Raw genomic sequence first — 21,150 nt, 5'->3', positions numbered from 1 at the left:
TGGTAATGTTTACTCCCACTGATGCCTGGAAAAATTTTCCACAGTCCGGCCCCCTAAAGTTTGAAGGACAATAAACAGGCCCTTTGTTTAGAAAGTTTGGAGACACCTGGACTAGGGAGACAAGGGGGACTGCTAGTCTAATGGGTGGAGAACAGGCAGAAAGAGTTGAAGTGTAAAGAGAGGGGATGTGTTATAAAGTAAAGGTAGGTAGGCGATATGAAACGACAGCGGGACATGGCCCGCCCCCTCGCTCCCTCGTCACTGGCTTTGATTGACAGCACTGGGAGCCAATGGTTCTCGGTGCCCCAGCAAAGCCAGCAAGACCAGGAAGTGAGGAGAGAGAAGATCTGCAGATGTGCACGGCGCTGGATCGAATGAGGGCTCAGGAAAATAAACGGAGAGGGGGGGGATGCTAATGCCTAAACATTTTTTACCTCAATGCAAGAAATGCTTTACAACCACTTTAAGCCATAATGTGCTAGTATGCATCGCATGCTAGCACATTGTGACAGACTTACTTGAAAAGGAAGTCCTCCAGCAGTGTGCTGTCACTGCTGAAGGTGCTTCCATCATTACCCGGTCTTCTTTCTGGGTCCACAGGCTTCAGCGATATGAATGGCTGAGCCGGCGATGACGTCACTCCCATGCACGCGGGAGTCGCTGTTTATGGCACGACTCCTAAGGAACAGCTCAAGTATGCCGTTTCTTCAGAGCGCATGCGCCGGTGACGTCACTGGCTGCATCTAAAATAAATATTTCCTAAACGGCGCACGTTTAGGAGATATTTACTGTACCTATAGGTGAGCCTTATTATAGGTTTACCTATAGGTAAACATCATACATGGGAGTTTACTACCACTTTAAGGGGATTCACCCTCTCTATTTGTCCTGTTTACCTTTTATTATTGAAAGTGAAGTAAATAAAAATCTCAAGTTTTGGGTTGAGGGGAAATCTTCCAATGGGGATACTAGTTCTGGTGACCTGGGGGTCCCCAAAGAATTCTCTTAATTTGAAGGGATTTCTTCTCACTTCCTGTTTGGCTATGGAACAGGATGTGAAGGTAAAACTCCCCAATGGAACACAGATGGCAAAAAAAAAAAAATCTGACAGGGGTTATAACCCTGTCTTACTCTATTCAAAATTAAAAAAAAAGTTTTACCTTTAGTTCTACTTTACATGCTCCCTCACCCTGCCATCCCATATCTACTGTACTGTCCTTCATATACCTCAATTCAGCAGGAGCCTCCTCCATGGTCCATGGTCTTCAGTCCTTTCTGTGGCCTGCTTGAGTGAGCAGGCCACAGAATACTACATATATAGAGTGGAGCCCTCCATAGACTCTATGAAGAAGCCATCTACAATGGAAACTGTAGCTAGCTTGCAAGTACTGGTAGTTGACTTCAGTAGTAAGATCTCAGAATTAAAGGGATATCTGGGTTGGCACTGAATGTGGCCAGTGGAGTAGGCCACATGCTGATCTGTAGTAGACAGTATACTTTGGAATGGGAGAGGTGTTGATAGCCCCGGAATAATTAATTACGATTAAATGAATGAGTTAATATATACATACTGTATGTATGTATGTGTGTGTGTGTGTATATATATATATATATATATATATATATATATATATATATATATATAAAATTATTATCTTTTAAAATGTAGTGTTGTATGGTAGGAGTCCTTCAAAGCTAAGGCTAAGGGTTCGTTTCAAGCTAAGTATAAAGAATAGATTTATAAGTTGAGCTCAAATTGAGTTTAAAGTAAAGGATTAAGGGTTAATATGAAGTTCTGTGTTAGGCTAGGTTCCCACTATTGCAACCCCAAAGGCGAGCGTTTTTGCCGCAATATTTTGGCGCGACTTTATAATTTTTGCCACGACCTCAAGTCGCATCAAAGTGGGATCAAAGTAGTGGAGGGACTACTTTGAAGTCGCTGTGACTTGAAGTCGCACATATATGAACGGTACTCATTGTAAATCATGGGGTACGACTTGTCGCCATGCGACTTTGCAGTCCCAAGTCGCATGACAAGTCGCACTAGTGGAAACCGAGCCTTAGGCTGATTTTATCTCGCGTAACTGGCATCAGGCTTTCAAGACTAAATAACGAGCTTCTGTTTTGGGGGGGATAACCATACAAACTCTTTGAGCCCAAACAACTGTGTCAATTTTATTCTGCCAAAAACATGGTAATTAATAAGGAAAGTTAATTCTGACAGAGGTAGCATTCCTTATTATTTAAAGCATGGTCAGAGAGCTCGGGGGGGGGGGGGGGGGCTCTCTCATATTTCTATGGGATTCCAGACAATATGTTTACTTACCTGCCAACAGGGTGTGCCACACCCTAATCATTGCGTGCGGTGCCGATTCCCCCTGCTTTCTGACCCCCCCCCCCCCCCCCCCCCCCTGCAGTGCTGCCAGGTTCCCTTCTCTCCTCTCAGGAGCGAGGAAGGAGCTGGGGTAAATATTTCATTAACCAGCCTTTCTTTTCTGAATGAACACAGTGGGTGATCTGTACCGAATGTCTATATTCTTAACTGAAGCATAGTAAACTATGTTTACTGCTGGCTGTAGAGAAAGGGAGTGGGGAATCTCTGTCCTCAGTTTCTTTCTCTGTTTCAAAAGTGAGACATCGGGGGTCTGTTTAGACCCTTGATATTTCACCCAATCCCCATACCAGGGCTCCTATAAAAAAAAAAAAATGGTTAAAAATAATATTATAAAAAATGATTAAAAAAAAAAATAAATAAAAAACTACTGACATTGTCCACTGCCCTACTGACACCAATCTTTGCTCTACTGACACCGTCCACTGTTCTGATGATATACACGCATGTGTGTTTGTGCTCACCCTAATGCAACCGGATGCGCACACCAATGATACCTGCCACCCTCTTCTTCTTTACTTTTTTTTTTATTTTAATCAATTAAAAGAAACCTGTACTGAGAAGTTCTGGAGGCTGCCTATGCTCTCCTCTCCTTCTGAAAATGCTAGTTGCCAACAAGAAAAAAGAAAAAAGGGCGCACCAGCCATGTGCATTGTCTTTTGGATAAATTTTTTTATTAAAAATAGTGATAAAAAGGAACTACTCACAAGCAGTTGTAGAAGATTACACAATGTGAAAGTACACCGACTAGCAGCATGCGGTCTAGGATGAGCGGAACCTTCCAAAGGTCATAGAGGAACTCACAATGCTAGTTGCCAGCCTGCCATGCTAAACCAATGGCATACCTCCCAACTTTTTGAGATGGGAATGAGGGTCACCTATCAGCAAAAGTATGCAGGCATAGGACACACCCCTTGCCACGCCCCCTTAAAGGAGAATTGTACAAAAAAAAAAACAAGATTGGTTAAACCCACAAGTGTTTTTTTTTACCACTACTATTCCTTTATATTGGCTTTTGGAATTTACAAATGCAGCAATTAAGAAATCAAATGAAAGGTTTAGTGCTGGAAAACTTTTTGATAGATAAAAAGTGCATTTTATATACAGCTATAGAGATCAGACCAAAATGAGGGACAGATGAGGAGCAATGAGGGACAGAGGGACATTGCTCCAAATCAGGGACAGTCACTCGAAATCATGGGAGAATGAAAACTTCTCCTACAAGCTTTAACCAGACACTGATAGAAGTCACAAGGCTGCTATATACTGCTGATGAGAAAAGGTATTTAGCAGTTTTTATTTACTAAAATACTGATAATTGCATTTCCATGTTCTGTGGGAGACCAGATATAGTGACTGCAGGCCCCTCGGTTTAGTAACAATTTAAAGGAGCATTCGCATAACTCCCAACTTTTTGAGATGGGAATGAGGGACACCTATCAGCAAAAGTATGCAGGCATAGGACACACCCCTTGTCAGACCCCCTTAAAGGAGAATTGTACAAAAAATAAAAGATTGGTTCAACCCACATGAGTTTTTTTTTTGCCACTACTATTCCTTTATATTGGCTCTTAGAATTTACAAATGCAGCAATTTAGAAATCAGATGAAAGGCTTAGTGCTGGGAAACACTTTTTGATAGATAATAAGTGCATTTTATATACAGCTATAGAGATCAGACCAAAATGAGGGACAAATGAGGAGCAATGAGCTGAACCTAGAGACAAACGGGCAAACTGGTCAAAGGATCAAGATTTCCTTGCCATACAACATAGCCAGATTGGCCTGCCTCTTTTCTTTTTTGCATTTATTTGTCTAATACCATAGCGCCCAACTGTCCCTGATTTCGAGGGACTGTCCCTGATTCGGAGCAATGTCCCTCTGTCCCTCATTCCTCCTCGTTTGTCCCTCATTTTGGTCTGATCTATATAGTTGTATATAAAATACACTTTTTATCTATCAAAAAGTGTTTTCCTGCGCTAAACCTTTCATCTGATTTCTAAATTGCTCCATTTGTAAATTCCAAAAGCCAATATAAAGGAAAAGTAGTGGTAAAAAAGCACTTGTGGGTTTAACCAATCTTGTTTTTTTTTAGTACAATTCTCCTTTAAGGGGGTGTGACAAGGGGTGTGTCCTATTCCTGCATGCTTTTGCTGATAGGTGTCCCTCATTCCCATCTCAAAAAGTTGGGAGGTGTGTAATACAGTCTGGTCATCAAGCTGCCCCCAGCCGGCTGATTGGACAATGAAGGTCAACAGCACAGGCGTGAGGTCATCAATTTGTTATGAAGCTTCCCTTGTTAGAATGAGCCTCCCTAAGCCCGAGAATTGCTATGCAGAGGGTTATAGGGTGCTAAGAGAGAGAGGGAAAGGCGTGAGTACTACTGTAGCTGTCTTCAAAATACGCAAAATGATTATTTCAATGAATCCAGAACCAAATGAACCGATGAAGCTTTTAATTTTCTGCCTGGCGATCAGCTTTAAACTTCTGACATTTCTGGGCAGTTATACCGCTTTTAGTGTGCCACCTCTCCACCCCTCATTTATGCCGTGATTTTCCATGTTGATCTCAGCAGCAGCAAACAACAGAAAGGTTGGGTAGAGCAGCTGATCCTACGCACAGTAACTAATTATTCATCCTTGGTACCTCGTGTTCTACAAATAAAGCAATTTTCCTCCACACTTAACTTGTTTTCCATGCAGCCCGCGATGTGTGCCTTGGTGTCAGTGGCGTGATGTCACCCACCACCTCCCTATTGTCAGATGGCCTTTATGTGCACTTATGTTGCCTGCATAGGTATTGTTGTGATATAGTCACAGTGACTCAGATAAGAGGATATTTAATAGAATGTCTATAAATATCGCTATCATGAGTCAGGAGCGTGCATTGTGACAAAGCAGCCAGAGAATACACACTCCTGGTGAACTAAAAGTCCCAGCCAGGGCTGGACTGGGACAAAAAATGTGGCCCTGGATTTCATCCAGACCGGCCCAGGGCACAACCCATCAGGGTACAGTGTACATCAGGGCACGGTACAGAGCCCAGCACATCAGGGCACAGAGCACGGCACATCAGGACACAGGGCACAGCACATCAGGGCACGGCACATCAGGGCACAGGGCACAGAACATCAGGGCACGATACAGTGCCCAGCACATCAGGGCACAGAGCATGGCACATCAGGGCACAGCACATCAGGCCACGGCACATCAGGGAGCAGGGCACAGCACATCAGGGCACAGCACATCAGGGTACAGTGCACATTAGGGCACAGCACATCAGGGTACAGAGCCCGGCACATCAGCTTACAGGGCACATCAGGGCACAGCACATCAGGGTACAGGGCACATGACATTGAGGCACAGCACACCGGGGCACAGGACATCAGGGCATGGGACATGAGAGCACAAGGCACATCAGGGCACATCAGGGCACATAGCACATCAAGGCATGGGGCACATCAGGGCACATAGCACATCAGGGCATGGGGCACATCAGGGCACATAGCACATCGGGGCACATGACACATCAGGACACAGGCCACATAGCACATCAGGGCACGGGGCACATCAGGGCACATAGCACATCAGGGCATATTGGGGCACATGAGGGCACATTGGGGCACATCAGGGCACATTGGGGCACATTAAAGCACACTGGAGCACATCAGGGCATATCAGGGCACATTAGGGCACATTGGAGCACATTGGGGCACATCAGGGCACATTGGGGAACATCAGGGCATATTGGGAAACATCAGGGCACAGCGTTTACCAGCCAGCATGCAGAGTAGCGCAGGAAGCATCTGTAATATGTTCTCTCTTATGTCATGGCGGCCCCTCCTCTCTTCTCGTCCATCCCAGATGATGTCATAAGCAAATGGGGATAGACGAGAAGAGAGAAGGGGCCGCCGGGGAGCGGCGGAGAGAGAACTTATTACACACGCTTCCTGCGCTACTCTGCATGCATCTCAATCTACCCATCAGGCACCAGCTGTCGGCGATTGACGGGTAGATCGCCATGGACCTCCAATACAACATGCAAATTAGGCAGCCGCTGAAACCGGCCCACTAAGCCATGGGCCCACCGGGAAACTCCTGGTAGTCCCGATGGCCAGTCCATGCCTGGTCCCAGCATGTCTTGGAAGCATCCATCTATCGATAGCTCCCAATTGTCCCTGATTTTGAGGGATTGTCCCTGATTTGGAGCAATGTCCCTTTGTCCCTCTTTCCTCCCCATTTGTCCCTCATTTTGGTCTGATCTATATAGATGTATATAAAATGCACTTTTTATCTTTCAAAAAGTGTTTCCCAGTGCTAAACCTTTCATCCAAATTCTAAATTGCTGCATTTGTAAATTGGAAAAGCCAATATAAAGCAATAGTAGTGGTAAAAAAGCCCTTGTGGATTTTTGGTTAATTCTCCTTTAAGGGGGTGTGGCAGGGGGTGTGTCCTATGCCTACATACATTTGCTAGTAGGTGTCCCTCATTCCCATCTCAAAATGTTGGGAGGTATGATCTATCTGTCCGTCCATCTATGTATCTATTTTATGAATCGCCCATATGCAGGGCAGCAAATAAGAATAATGGGGTCATAAAACCCTAAAGGCCCCCCCCCCCCCCCTGCAACTTTCCAACCTCCATCTCTCAAAATCTATTTTTATGATACAAAATGCCAATTACTTCCATTAGCCTTCATTGAGGGTCTTCAAAATATATATATTATATACAGTATATATACTAATATACACACACACTATATTACCAGAAGTAATGGGACGCCTACCTTTACACGCACATGAACTTTAATGGCATCCCAGTCTTAGTCCGTAGGGTTCAATATTGAGTTGGCCCAGATGAGTTGAAGCAGATATAACAGCTTCAACTCTTCTGGGAAGGTTGTCCACAAGGTTTAGTAATGTGTGTCTATGGGAATCATAGGTGTGCTCAGCCTATTGCATTAGGGTGTGCACCCCAAAGCTCAAACACATATGCGTGTGTGCATGTGTATATATACTGATGGTGTCAGTAGAGCAATGGACGGTGTCAGTAGGGCAGAGGACGGTGTCAGTAGAGAAGTGGATGGTGTCAGTAGAGCAGTGGGCACGACACTACCTGCCTGGAGTTTGCATGATCTCCCTGTGTCTGCGTGGGTTTCCTCCGGGTACTCCGGTTTCCTCCCACACTCCAAAGACATGCTGGTAGGTTAATTGGATCCTGTCTAAATTGGCCCTAGTATAGGTATGAATGTGAGTTAGGGACCTTAGATTGTAAGCTCCTTGAGGGTATAGGGACTGATGTGAATGTATAATATATATATGTAAAGCGCTGCGTAAATTGACGGCGCTATATAAGTACCTGAAATAAATAAATAAATAAATGGTGTCAGTAGAGCAGAGGACGGTGTCAGTAGAGCAGTGGACGGTGTCAGTAGAGCAGTGGACGGTGTCAGTAGAGCAATGGACAGTGTCAGTAGGGCAGAGGACAGTGTCAGTAGAGTAGAGGACGGTGTCAGTAGAGCAGTGGATGGTGTCAGTAGAGCAGTGGACGGTGTCAGTAGAGCAGTGGACGGTGTCAGTAGAGCAGTGGACGGTGTCAGTAGAGCAATGGACAGTGTCAGTAGGGCAGAGGACGGTGTCAGTAGAGTAGAGGACGGTGTCAGTAGAGCAGTGGATGGTGTCAGTAGAGCAGTGGACGGTGTCAGTAGAGCAGTGGACGGTGTCAGTAGAGCAGTGGACGGTGTCAGTAGAGCAATGGACAGTGTCAGTAGGGCAGAGGACAGTGTCAGTAGAGAAGTGGATGGTGTCAGTAGAGCAGTGGATGGTGTCAGTAGAGCAGAGGACGGTGTCAGTAGAGCAGTGGACGGTGTCAGTAGAGCAGTGGACGGTGTCAGTAGAGCAGTGGACGGTGTCAGTAGAGCAGTGGACGGTGTCAGTAGAGCAGAGGACGGTGTCAGTAGAGCAGTGGACGGTGTCAGTAGAGCAGTGGACGGTGTCAGTAGGGCAGAGATTGGTGTCAGTAGGGCAGAGATTGGTGTCAGTAGGGCAGTAGATGGTGTCAGTAGGGCAGTGGACGGTGTCAGTAGAGCAGTGGACGGTGTCAGTAGAGCAGAGGACGGTGTCAGTAGAGCAGAGGACGGTGCCAGTAGAGCAGTGGACGGTGTCAGTAGAGCAGTGGACGGTGTCAGTAGGGCAGTGGACGGTGTCAGTAGAGCAGTGGACGGTGTCAGTAGGGCAGTGGACGGTGTCAGTAGAGCAGTGGACGGTGTCAGTAGGGCAGTGGACGGTGTCAGTAGGGCAGTGGACGGTGTCATTAGGGCAGAGATTGGTGTCAGTAGTTTTTATTATTTTTTATGATTTTATTTTTTAAATTATATTTTTACAATTTTTTTTTTTTTTAGCAGAAAAAATTTGATTTATTTTTCAATTTGGTGATATCAGGGGTCTAAACAGGGGGAATATGCGCCACGCGGGGTGCACACACCTATGATGGGAATGCTTTACCATTATTCCAGAAGCGCATTTATGAGGTCAGGCACTGATGTTGGACGAGAAGGCCTGGCTCACAGTCTCCACTCGAATTCATCCCAAAAGTGTTCTATCGGGTTGAGGGTTTCAATAGATAGATATATAATCTATTAGATAGATAGATAGATAGATAGATAGATAGATAGATAGATAGATAGATAGATAGATAGATAGATAGATAGATAGATAGATAGATAGATAGATAGACCGACTGATATAAGAAGATAGAGATAGATAGAATTAGAACGATAGATAGATAGACAAACATCAGATAGATCTCATTAGATAGATAGAAATGATTTGCTTTCTCGGTGGAAATTACAGTAAGTAGAACCATAAAGGATTGTCATTCATCATCCATCCAAATTTGATTTCTTTAGTTCATGGAAACAATGGAAGCCACGAGGGGCATATTACTGTGGACTGTTCACATCCATGCAGTTATATTTCTAATCAAAACCTGGAAAACCTCCAAATTGCCACAGAATTGCCGAGTACACAGCCAACAAAGGAGCGAGCTTTTCCATTGTGCTCCCTGCAATAGGCTGCTGGTCGGGGGTACACGCACATCAGATGTTTGCTCATTTTTTTAAATCTGTAAATTCGTTTCTGTATTTTTTGATAAAGATATCCCACAGTTTCTACTATTATTCTTCTACTAGACAGAAGATCCACATAGTCAGAAGTATACTTATGACTGGATATTTACTGCAGTTTCACCTATCAGTAGCTCTGATAAGAGTGCTGGATGAGGCCACATCAGGTATGCACAATAGACATGAAGGTCAGGCAAATAGAATACATTCATTAGGTGTTGAGAGTCCCTAGAAAAATAATTGTAAGATCAGTAGATCAGAGTTTTAGTCTATTAGTTGAATCGGTTGCTGATAACAAAGAAGGGGTTGGCCATAAGGTACATTTTGGTAGGCAATGGAACCTATAAATGTTTGCAAACAATTCATTTTTTTCTATTTTGAGTGGAGTAGCATTAACACGAACCCTTCCTATAACCTCAACCCTAATACTAATCCTCTATGTATCCTTTACACTAATGTTCAAAGTAATGTAGAAAAAATGATCCGCACTCCGGTTGCTGCTCTTAAAATTTCTTCATTTTATTGAATAGCCACAGTGAACAATCGCAGATTAAGTCAGTTGACGCGTTTCAGCCTATAAGGCCTTAGTCATAACCAATGTTCAAAGTAACCTTTACACTAACTTTCCCTGTAACTCCAACACTAATCCTTACTGTAACCCTAACATGAATGCATAGCTCCCAACTGTCCCTGATTTCGAGGGACTGTCCCTGATTTGGAGCAATGTCCCTCTGTCCCTCATTCCTCCTCATTTGTTGTGAATGGGGCCTGAAAGTGAAATTGATGTATTTACACCCTCCGCCTCCTTGAGCTGGGCCTGGATTACAAGAACATCGACAGCTGAATGTCTCCCTCCCATGTCCTTGCAGAACGGTGGACATACACTTTGCTATCTAATGGTAGAATCTCTGTACGATTTCCTTTAGATTTACCAAAACTATGTAATAGGAGGATCTACCTGAACAATCTATTCAATTTGTATCGAATAAGGCTGGCCCTTGCACTACATAGTTGATGACAGGTGATTGTACAATCAGATTGTATGGCGCGTGGCCACTGTGACAGAACTACCTGATTAGGTGCTTCCGCCAAACAGTGCCTCCTGCCCCCCAAACCGTTCCAACAGACCGAGAGCTAATACCAGACCTTTTTACCCCTAAGCTTCGTACACAGGCAAGATGTTGTGATAGAACCAAAGGAATGACTGTTTATTGAACAGAAATACAGGTTTGTTTTTTTTACACACTTCAAAAGTAGGTCAGTCACCACAGGAACATAAAACCAAATATTACCCAAAAAATCACACAAGGACTAGATAACGAGCTAACGTTGACACAAGGCTAATCCCATCATAAAAACCTCCATGAGTTAGCCAAATTAGCCAACAGACAGAAACAATTGATGACTCAATTAACAGTGGAAATGCAGCCCTAGGAGGCACACAATGGGGAAAAGACACATAACACCTTAAACAGAATATATAAGGAGACCCACATCATCAGGTTGCTTTGAGACGATGTAACTTCTGCTCTGAGTATCACAATCTAAACCACGTGAGCCGACGGGGTCACCCGTTTATCCAAACTCCCCAGGTACCTGTTACCCTATCAGTTGGTTGGCTTTGGCTCCACTATTGAGTCTCCAAACAAGGGATACTGGATATAACATTGGAAGGCTTCTCCCATTTGATTGGCCAATTCGGCTTGAAATATGAAAGGGTTAGCCTCAGGTTTGAGAGATGCCATGACTATCCACGACAACTACAATTAAACGCATCTATTTGACTCATCTATAACCATTTCTTCTTATTTCACTATTATCGGTCCATTTGGTCACTCTAGAGCAGCCTTTTTCAACCTTTTCAACACAGAGGAACCCTTGAAATTACTTTCTGGCCTCAGGGAACCCCTTCTAAAAAATACTTTATCTACAACTCATGATAAATAAATGTGATGGACATAGGGAAGAATGCTCCTTATAACTATGGTCATTGGGAAGAATTACCTCCTTGTAGATAGCCAAAAAGATCATTGGTGTTAGTGGGAACTTATCTGAGAGGCAAAAACTGCTCATTGCTCAAGGAACCCCTAGCAACCTCTGGAGGAACCCTATGGTTCCATGGAACCCTGGTTGAGAAACCCTGCTCTAGAGGTTGGATCCCTCTTTCCTTCCCCTTGTTGAGGGTCTATCGTAGGAGAATTGAATGCCTTCAATATTTGGAATTTGATCTGTGGATGGATTGAATCGGCTCGCAGTCTGTCTTGTGTTGTGTCATCCAATACCTATTTTTCAAGGCCAATCAGCACCTACCCAGTATGTCCTGAGGAAGCAATTAATGTTGCGAAACGCATTGACAAGCTAGCATGGAGGAGACCCTGGACCTAATCTATTGAAACATATATAGTTTTTCTGTGCAATTTACGGCCTCTTATCCACTTTGAAAGGATCCATGCCTCCACGCTTTTGCGTTTTGTTATTTCATGTTTTTTAACCATTTTGGAATAAAGATATATATTTTTATAATTTACTGCCTCATGTTATGCCCACAAAGTCCGCAATTGTTTGAGAGAGTTTTCACTTTTTTCAACCCTTTTATGCACACTCTCAAGCAGTCATTGCTGGTTTTGGCCTAGAGACCCCAAATATGTATCTAGGTCCTCCAGTTCCCAGAGTCTGTGTGTTTTGGAGAAACATGGACTTGAATCCGAAGCAAGACCACTCCATGGGACCCCCAGGCACACACCTCCCAAAGGGTAGTGCTCCCTTTAAAGCCAGGGCCCATAGTCATTAGGCAAGAGGCTAGCCTGCACTCCCCTCCAAAAGCCCCTGTCCTGGTTGGGTCTGTCACAGCCACCTTAAAGGAAGTAGTAGGAAAGTGGATGGAAATATAAAAGGTGATTTAGTGATGAGGGAGGTGTGGCCCACAGGGTAAACACGCCCTATTTTGTGATGCAGTAAGGCAGTGCATGATGGGATATGATGGTACAGGAAGTGATGGGCTCAGAAAGCATGTTTTTAAATTTTGAACACAGAGGTGAAGATTGAAAGCTTCCATGGACTAGATGAGTTAGAGACAAGCACATGATGCCTTGGGCAGAAAAGACATTAGAAAAGGCCTCTATTTATTATGGAGTTGTAACTATTAAGTGAAATTCTGTCCGAAAAGGTGAACTTTAAAACCAATTAGCCCTGTAAACCCAACCCTAACCCTCCCTGTAGCCTTCACACACACACACCCTTCCTGTAACCCTAAGGGCCTGTTCAGACCTCACATAGCAGGAATGAGTATTCCCCCCGTGATTTTTAAGGCGCAATTCATACATGGAAACGAGTATCGCGCATAGGGCAGCCCAATCCCTCCAGTGGTTTATCCTGTGAGTGTTTGTCACCCAAAAGAAGCTTCCGATCCTTTTTGAGTGACAAGTTTAGTGCGATTGTAGTGCTATCCCCTGGGGGGGCCCCCTTATTTCTGCACAACCGGCAACATTTTCCAACTTGCATCCAAAGAAACCAGTCCTTGGGTTTGTTTTTTTGTTTTATTGAGGGAATATAACTTAGATAGGGATGAGGGGTTATGGGATGCCCAAACTGAATTCAGCAACAACTTGGAGGACAACTTCTTTATGTACAACTTGCAGCAAAATGGATCCTAGACTGTACTCCTTCTGGAATAGTGGATTCATTAATCAATGGATCAGTAGCAAATATCTTCAGGTAGGAGCTCTATGTCCCCCTAGTAGAAATAGCAAAGTCCCAAACAGTATGCAGGAGCACTATGTCCCCTTGGTGGAAAATACCAGCCCATCTGGTACCGAACCAAAGCAAATGCAAGGTGTAAACAGGACTCTTAGGTCTTGTTTACACTTGCTTCAAAACATGGCTTCGGACAGGCTTTGTTAAAGGTCTCTGATTGCCAGTCAAAGCTCCTGTCACTTAATAAAATGGTTATCTTACAGTCCCGTTTACACCTTGTTTTTGGTTTGCTTTGCTTTGCTTCAGCTTCGCTTCAAAAATGATACCCCATGTCGCTTTAGTGGTGTTCCAAAGCGTCTTCAAAGCCTTCATAGAAGTCTGTGACAATGCTCACTTGAAGCACCTGTAGCTTTTAGAACTATACTTTGTCACGCTGTTGTGCATACACTCCAGTTGCATATTTTCTGAGCCTGCTCTGTGATTAGCACTACAAGGACAGGTTTAGAGAGTAACTCCATTTTTTTTTTTAAATCAATCCCCTCCATGTAATTGGGTTGAGGTCAGGACTCTTGGCGGACCAGTCAAGTTCCTCCACCTCAAACTCGCTCATCCCTGTCTTTATGGACATCGCTTTGTGCACTGGTCCAAATCATTTGGTGGAGGGGAGATTTTGGTGTGGGGTTGTTTTTCAGGGGTTGGGCTTGGCCCCTTAGTTCCAGTGAAGGGAACTCTTCAGGCGTCAGCATACCAAGACATTTTGAACAATTTCATGCTTCCAAATTTGTGGGAACAGTTTGGGGATGGCCCCTTCCTGTTCCAAAACGACTGCGCACAAGTGCACAAAGCAAGGTCCATAAAGACATGGATGAGTGAGTTTAGGTTGGAGGAACTTGCCTGACCTCACAAATGCTCTTCTGGAAGAATGGTCAAACATTCCCATAGACACACTCCTAAACCTTGTGGACAGCCTTCCCAGAAGAGTTGAATCTGTTATAGCTGCAAAGGGTGGGGCAACTCAATATTGAATCCTACGGACTAATGCCCCGTACACACGATAGGATTTTCCGATGGAAAATGTGTGATAGGACCTTGTTGTCGGAAATTCCGACCGTGTGTGGGCTCCATCACACGTTTTCCATAGGAATTTCCGACACATAAAGTTTGAGAGCTTGCTATAAAATCGGAAATTCCGATCGTGTGTACACAAATCGCAAAAAGTGCCACGCATGCTCAGAATAAATTAAGAGACGAAAGCTATTGGCTACTGCCCCGTTTATAGTCCCGACGTACGTGCTTTGTGTGACCGTGTGTATGCAAGACAAGTTTGAGCCAAAATCCGTCGGAAAAAATCCATGGATTTTGTTGTCGGAATGTCCGACCGTGTGTACAGGGCATAAGACTGGGAAGTTCAGGTGCGTATAAAGGCACGTGTCCCAATACTTTTGGTAAAATAGTGTATGTTATTTATTTGTCTGGTATATTTTTTACATAAAAGTAGTTAGCTCTTCTACGCACCAATGACTAAGCATTTTGTGTTGAAAAACCCTGAGCACCAGAATCTACCCATGTGATAACCACATTTGATTTTGCAGAGTTTTTATCAGAAAGGGTTAACCAACGGGGTTTGCATTACATTTTTGGAGAGGTGGGTACCAATTTGAAAACACTTAATAATTCTAAATGTGCCGTTTTGCTACAACGCTATATTGTGGTTTGCAGTCCCTCGTGCTGCATTAAGTGCCTTTTTTCCCCATACCTGTAATCAAAGCGCTGGGGTATTCAACATTGATGACCTACCACAGGGAGGAAAGTACATTTAGCAGCGTGACGCTGTATCTAAGGTATACGGGATAACCTTGAAAAGCAGAGCTCCCTTATTGGATAAGTGCCCTTCTTTGAGTTCGCGTGCGTGTATGTGTCAGAGCCCGAACATAAACCTGAGCGCTCACCATGGCAACCCAACTGGCTTCGTCTTCGACAGCCTTGTATAACTCAAGAGGATAATACAGCTCTGATGTGAAAAATCAATTTGTTTAACGCCGCAGTCACGCCGCTTGACCCTGGAGCATACTTTTCTCAAGTGCGTGTAAAAACCTGCGGCGCTCAGAATTGTTCAAGAGGCCCTTGCGTTACGATCGCACTTTTAAAAGAAAATGAGACCTGTAAGTAAAATCCCAGTTTATGCAAACATTTGAATCTTCGGGCTTATGACTGTGCAAGTTTACTTACGAAAGATTTAGGTTTGTCTGCTGATTGAGCTATAAGTCTCATTCTTCAGCTTGAGAGTCGGGAGGCTTGACAGCTGATGTCCTCTCAACTACCTGGCCTTGCACGTTGTCATCCAGCTTGTGAGTGCGCATAACAGCATCAAATTACAGAGCACCATAGTGGCCTACGACCCTCCTTTTTTGGCAGGCTCTATTATCTGATGCTGTTGGTGCCTTCAGGCAATGGGAGACATAATGAGATTAGAAAGGCCAGGGCAGTTGATCAGTTCAAAAGGGGGGCCAGAGCATCTGAAGAGCAGGAGGGCCAGCTGTACTGCCTTATTGCTGACACTTGTGGATCCCCCTGTAGCTCTGCCGGCTTCTAGTCTACTTTCTCCCTGCAGGGGGATTGTTTCTTGGATCCACCTGCTGTCCAGGACCCTCTGTGTGCCCCTCCTCCACTGCAGCGCTTCCGGCTTCCCTCCATCCTGGCAGCTGCAGGCACACAAGGGGATCGGTTTGGATCCCCCTATGTGGATTTAAGGGGAACCCCACGGCAAAATTTTCTTGGCCCCCCAAAATCCATACCTGACCCTTATCCGAGCATGCAACCCGACAGGTCAGGAAAGGGAGGGGATGAGCAAGGGCCCCCCTACTGGACCATACGAGGCCACATGCCCTCAATATTGGGTTCTGCCCCCCAAAGCACCTTATCCACATGTTGATGGGGACAAGGGCCCCTTCCCCACAACTGTGGCCAGCGGTTCGGGGGGTCTGCGGGCCGGGTGACCCCCACCCCCTTGTGACGTCATCAACCAGGAGCATGCTGGGTCAATGATGTCACAAGGGGGCGGGATCAACGGGTGATCCCCATCCCTTAGTTATTTAAGAACTGTCAGATGAGGAGAGCCTTCAGCGCAAGCTGACTTCTTTTTTCGGGTCGGCAGTGGTGGCGGGCGTTGTGATTGACGATAGATCTACACCAGGGGATATTTATTTTTATAATAAAGGTCTTGTCAAAAACTGTATATTGTCGTTTTTTTAAACTACACATTTGTTTTGGGTCAATGAATAGTTGTACTATGTATCCCTACTCATTCACATGGGAGGGGGGGGGCGGAATCTGAGGTCTCCCTTGTTAAAAGGGGGCTTCCGGGAGCTCCCCGCCCGCAGACCCCCACAACCACCGGCCAGGGTTGTGGGGAAGAGGCCCTTGTTCCCATCAAAATGCAACAAAGCACGCCCCCCCCAATGTTGAGGGCATGTGGCTTGGTATGGTTCAGGAGTGGGGGCCCTCTCTCGCCCCCTCTCTTTCCTGGCCTGCCGGCTGCATGCTTATATTAGGGTTTGGTATGGAAAAGAGGAACAACCATGGCCTAAAGAGGAATTTAGTCCAAAAAAAGGGAAAGTCCCTCCAAATAACGGACAGTCAATAACTACAGTAAGCTCAAAGCCAATGCAACACCTGTAGAGTTACCATAAAAATATAATTTACTGAGCCCAGTTAAATTGTCAAAAACTCCCTACACATTTTGAATGAGTGTCTTGCATATCCTTAAAGGTCTACATATATCATATGCTACAAATATGACTGCCCTTACTTCAACAGCTTTGGTTTACTTGTTTTCCTTTCACAGTGAAGAATTTATGGCCAACCCTGAACTTCATCCGGAAATTAACGCTGCCAGTCTCCCGCCTGTGATAAATGGGGAATGCCTTGAAAAATTAAAAAAGGATTATAACATTGCTCTACAGGTAATGGTTTACAAGAGCTTTGCAAGAATTGTATGGAAATGTATAAATCATACCTGCAACTTGGTAATAAGCAAATCTTGTGAGAGAGAGGAGGGAGGTAGTTTTGTACTTGGCATCGAGAATCATGAAGGTTTTTTAGGTGCTTTAGCCAACCTTAATCCATTTAATGAATAGGCAGTAATGCTATATTCTTAAGTGCACAACTTAAGATTTTTCAAAACTGAATTTAATTTGCTATTTAATTGCCCCTTTTGCCATTTTGGCAAGATTCTCCTGTAATATGTGTACCCAAACCCCGAGCCTCTCCAGGCCTAATGGTGACCTCCAGAGGCATGGTGGGTGCAATCTAAGGTAGATTAATAGGCGCCAGACACTTCTTGAATGCAAAGAGATTTATTTTCTCCTAAACAGAACTGTGGGAAAGAGGGTTAGGACCAGGACACCCTTTAGTAGTTGCAATGTCAATTAGCCGACTCCAAGACTTCTATAGGTAGACAGCCATGCAGGGTAAGGCACACAGTTGGACGCCACATCTACATGTGTAGACACGCTGTCTCCTATGGCAAGAATCTTAAACCGTTTCTTTCACTTCCTCCACAATCTCCTTTTTAGATCTTCACTCAAATGAGCTCTCAGTCTATCACTTAGACCCGCTTATCCACTGCCACAGGATCTCCTGAGCTCTTCCAATCTTCTCACTGAGTATCTTCCTCAAGCGTCACCCCCGGGTCCCTGCTGGGTCCCTAGCTTGGCACTCACAGATACTCCTCAGACGTCACCCCACTGGCCTGCTCGGTCCCTGGCTTGGCACACAAGACTGCTCTGCAAGGGTCACCTCCGCTGGCTGGGTCCTTGGCTTGACACCTGCTGAAGTTTCCCAATTCTTCACCATCCCCGGTTGGTGAGAATACTGCTCTGGTACTTGATTCAGCAACTCACGGTGGTTCCTGGTAATAAGGTGGTCAGTCCCTTAGTGGTGACCGCTTCCCCTCTACCTCCGACCACAACAGGTTCTCCGGCCGGAAGAACCATCATTTTGGTTGGACTGCAAGCCGCAGTCCCAACCCTGCGCTGCTCTCTTGCTTCTGGATTGGCCCTCAGACAGCCTAGTAGCCAGATGTGCCCAGGATAGGCCTCTGGCTCTGGTCTAGCAGCCCAGGGCAGTATAACAAACGTCCACCCAGACAGCCGTCCAGGTGGCACAGAACCCTGATCACCTGACCTCACCCAAATAAACAGGCTCTCCCAGCAGGCCAAGGGACCCAAGAAGATCTCTGCCCATTGCCCGAGACACCCCATCCATTCCCAACCTGTCCCTGCAATGCCCTTGTCCTATCCAATGCCACCAGACACCCGGCCATCTAGTGACAGAAGAAAGAAGTGCAGCAATTCCAGAATTAGGGTAGAATCGATTGGTCTCCTATGAATTGGCCAAGGCAACTATACTTGGCAGGTAAATTTACTAGCAACCCTGCCTACACATCAGGGTGCTACAAATGTGACTATCATGCTGATTTTTAATCCTTCAAAAAACTTGAAGAGGCTCTTTACTCGAGAAAAAAAAAAATAATTAAAAGTCAGCAACTACAAATCCTGTGGCTGCTTACATTTAATAAAAGAACACTTACCTGTCCAGGGATCCAGTGTCGTCCTCACCTGGGGCTGGTTCTGCGCTAGTCTCCAGGTTCCCGGTGTCAGCATCTTTAGTGTGGGAAGCCTACTGTGATAGCATGCGGCTTCACAGCTTGCTTCCTACTGCTCATGTGCATGCCGCGCTGCAACCTGTGAATGGTCCAGCAGCCTTCTGGGACCTGTGACGTGTCCCAGAAAGCTGCAGGTGAAGGGAGAAGGGGCTGAACTCCTTAGGCAATTCCACTGGAAGTGGGAGCAGGTACCTGTCAAAGCTAAGTACCCACCTAAAAAATGACACATCAAATGTGAAGGGGGGGACAAAAGGGGAAGTTCAGCTTTAAGCCAGCCATACATGGATGTATGAGCAGGCTGGTTGTATAAAAGTCGATCTACCATTTAACTTGTATACAACCAGCCTGTCAGGATTTAACTCATGTACAAACATTCCATCTTCAGCTTCTAGTATTCTAAACAGTATATTGACTGTTTTGGCAAATTACAAATTTATAACTTCATTAGCATTTCCACCATCCAGATTTAAAGCCGAACTAGGACCACATTAGAAAAAATGGCAACCCCCTTATGCTCAGAAACAAAAGATTTTAACACCCAATACCTTAATTTGCTTTCATCTGCTCAAGTGTGCATAGATACCTTCCTGACATGCCAAAATTCAATTTGGAAACTGGAAAATTTTGGAAATTGGAAAACTCGAAAATTCGAATTCGGAAATTCGAAATTTCAGAAGTTCGGAAATTTCTGAAATTCGAAATTTCTGAAATTCGGAAATTTGAAATTTCTGAAATTCGGAAATTCGAAATTTCTGAAATTCGAAATTTTTGAAATTCGGAAATTCGAAATGTCTGAAATTCGGAAATGCGAAATCTCTGAAATTCGGAAGTTCGGAATTCGGAAATTCGATATTTCGGAAATTGGAAAATTTGGAAATGTAAAATTTCGGAAATTAGGAAGTTCGGAATTTCGGAAGTTTGAAAATTCTAAAATTTGGAAATTTTAAAATCCAAAAAGAAAAATGAAAATCCGAAAATTAAAAAAACCCGAAAATCTGAAATAATAACTAACTAATAATAACTATTAAATTATAGGTATTGGAATTTCCTTTCAAATTTGGCTGTTGGTGAACGTAACGAGTACGAATTATCCAAAATAACAAATGCCGTATCTAAAAGAATGGAACGTAACGATCTAATAAAAATAAATAACAATAATAATGATAAAAACTTTTTAGTACTATTATTTATTATTAATTTGTTCCATTCCATTTGTTTAGATGCGGCATTCGTTATTTTGGATAATTTGTAACTTCAGATAAATTTGTATTCGTTACATTCACAAACAGCCACATTTGAAAGGAAATTCCAATACCTATAATTTAATAGTTAGTTATTATTAGATAGTTATTATTTCGAATCTTACTGATTTTCTTTCTTTTTTTTGGATTTTCTAATTTTCTGATTTTCGAATTTCTGAATTTCCGAGTTTCTGAATTCCAAAAATTCGGAATTCGAAAATTTGGAAATTCGGAATTCGAAAATTGGGAAAACTTGAAAAATCAGAAATTTGAAAATTCGGAAATTTAAAAATTTTGGAAATTCGAATTTCGAAAATGTGAAAAATTGAAAATTCTGAAATCCGAAAATTTGAAAATTCGGAAATCTGAAAATCCAAAAATTCGAAAATGCGAAAATCAAAAATTAGGAAATTTGAAAATTCGAATTTTTGGATTTCCCAATTCCGAATTTTCGAATTTCCGAAAAAAACAAAAAAACGAATGAAATGAAAACGAACAAATTTTTTGTCAGTGCACGTCTAATACATGGATCGAAATTCAGCTAGTTCAGCAGGGACCGGACGAATTTTGATCCATGTATGGCCTAGCTGGTTGTACACAAGTCGATCTATCAACCAGCCTGTCAAGTGTTTTCTGAACGATCAGTGCCGTTGGCTATAGCCAGCAACACTGATCATTGTATTCTACTTTTTCAAGGCACTGTGTATACATACTGTGTGTGTATATGTATGTATATATATATATATATATATATATATATATATATATATATATATATATATATATATATATATATATACAGTATCTCACATAAGTGAGTACACCCCTCACATTTTTGTAAATATTTTATTCTATCTTTTCATGTGACAACACTGAAGAAATGACACTTTGCTACAATGTAAAGTAGTGAGTGTACAGCTTGTATAACAGTGTAAATTTGCTGTCCCCTCAAAATAACTCAACACACAGCCATTAATGTCTAAACCGCTGGCAACAAAAGTGAGTACACCCCTAAGTGAAAATCCACAAATTGGGCCC

General features: G+C 43.7%; 1 protein-coding gene across 6 annotated transcripts in view; it reads left to right on the top strand.

Moving 5' to 3' along the window:
• EXOC3L4 (exocyst complex component 3 like 4) overlaps positions 1 to 21,150 on the top strand; it is a 147,012-nt gene that overhangs the window by 54,527 nt on the left and 71,335 nt on the right. For all 6 annotated transcript variants that reach the window (XM_073609561.1, XM_073609565.1, XM_073609567.1 and 3 more), the window contains exon 4: positions 17,051 to 17,168. In XM_073609561.1, the coding sequence (XP_073465662.1) occupies positions 17,051 to 17,168 (118 nt within the window). The remainder of the gene's footprint in view (positions 1 to 17,050; positions 17,169 to 21,150) is intronic.

This window comes from Aquarana catesbeiana, linkage group LG13 (assembly GCF_042186555.1).
Source record: "Aquarana catesbeiana isolate 2022-GZ linkage group LG13, ASM4218655v1, whole genome shotgun sequence".
NCBI classification, from domain to species: Eukaryota; Metazoa; Chordata; class Amphibia; order Anura; family Ranidae; genus Aquarana; species Aquarana catesbeiana.
Note: the sequence above shows the minus strand (reverse complement) of the source record. Positions and strands in the feature narration are given on the sequence as shown.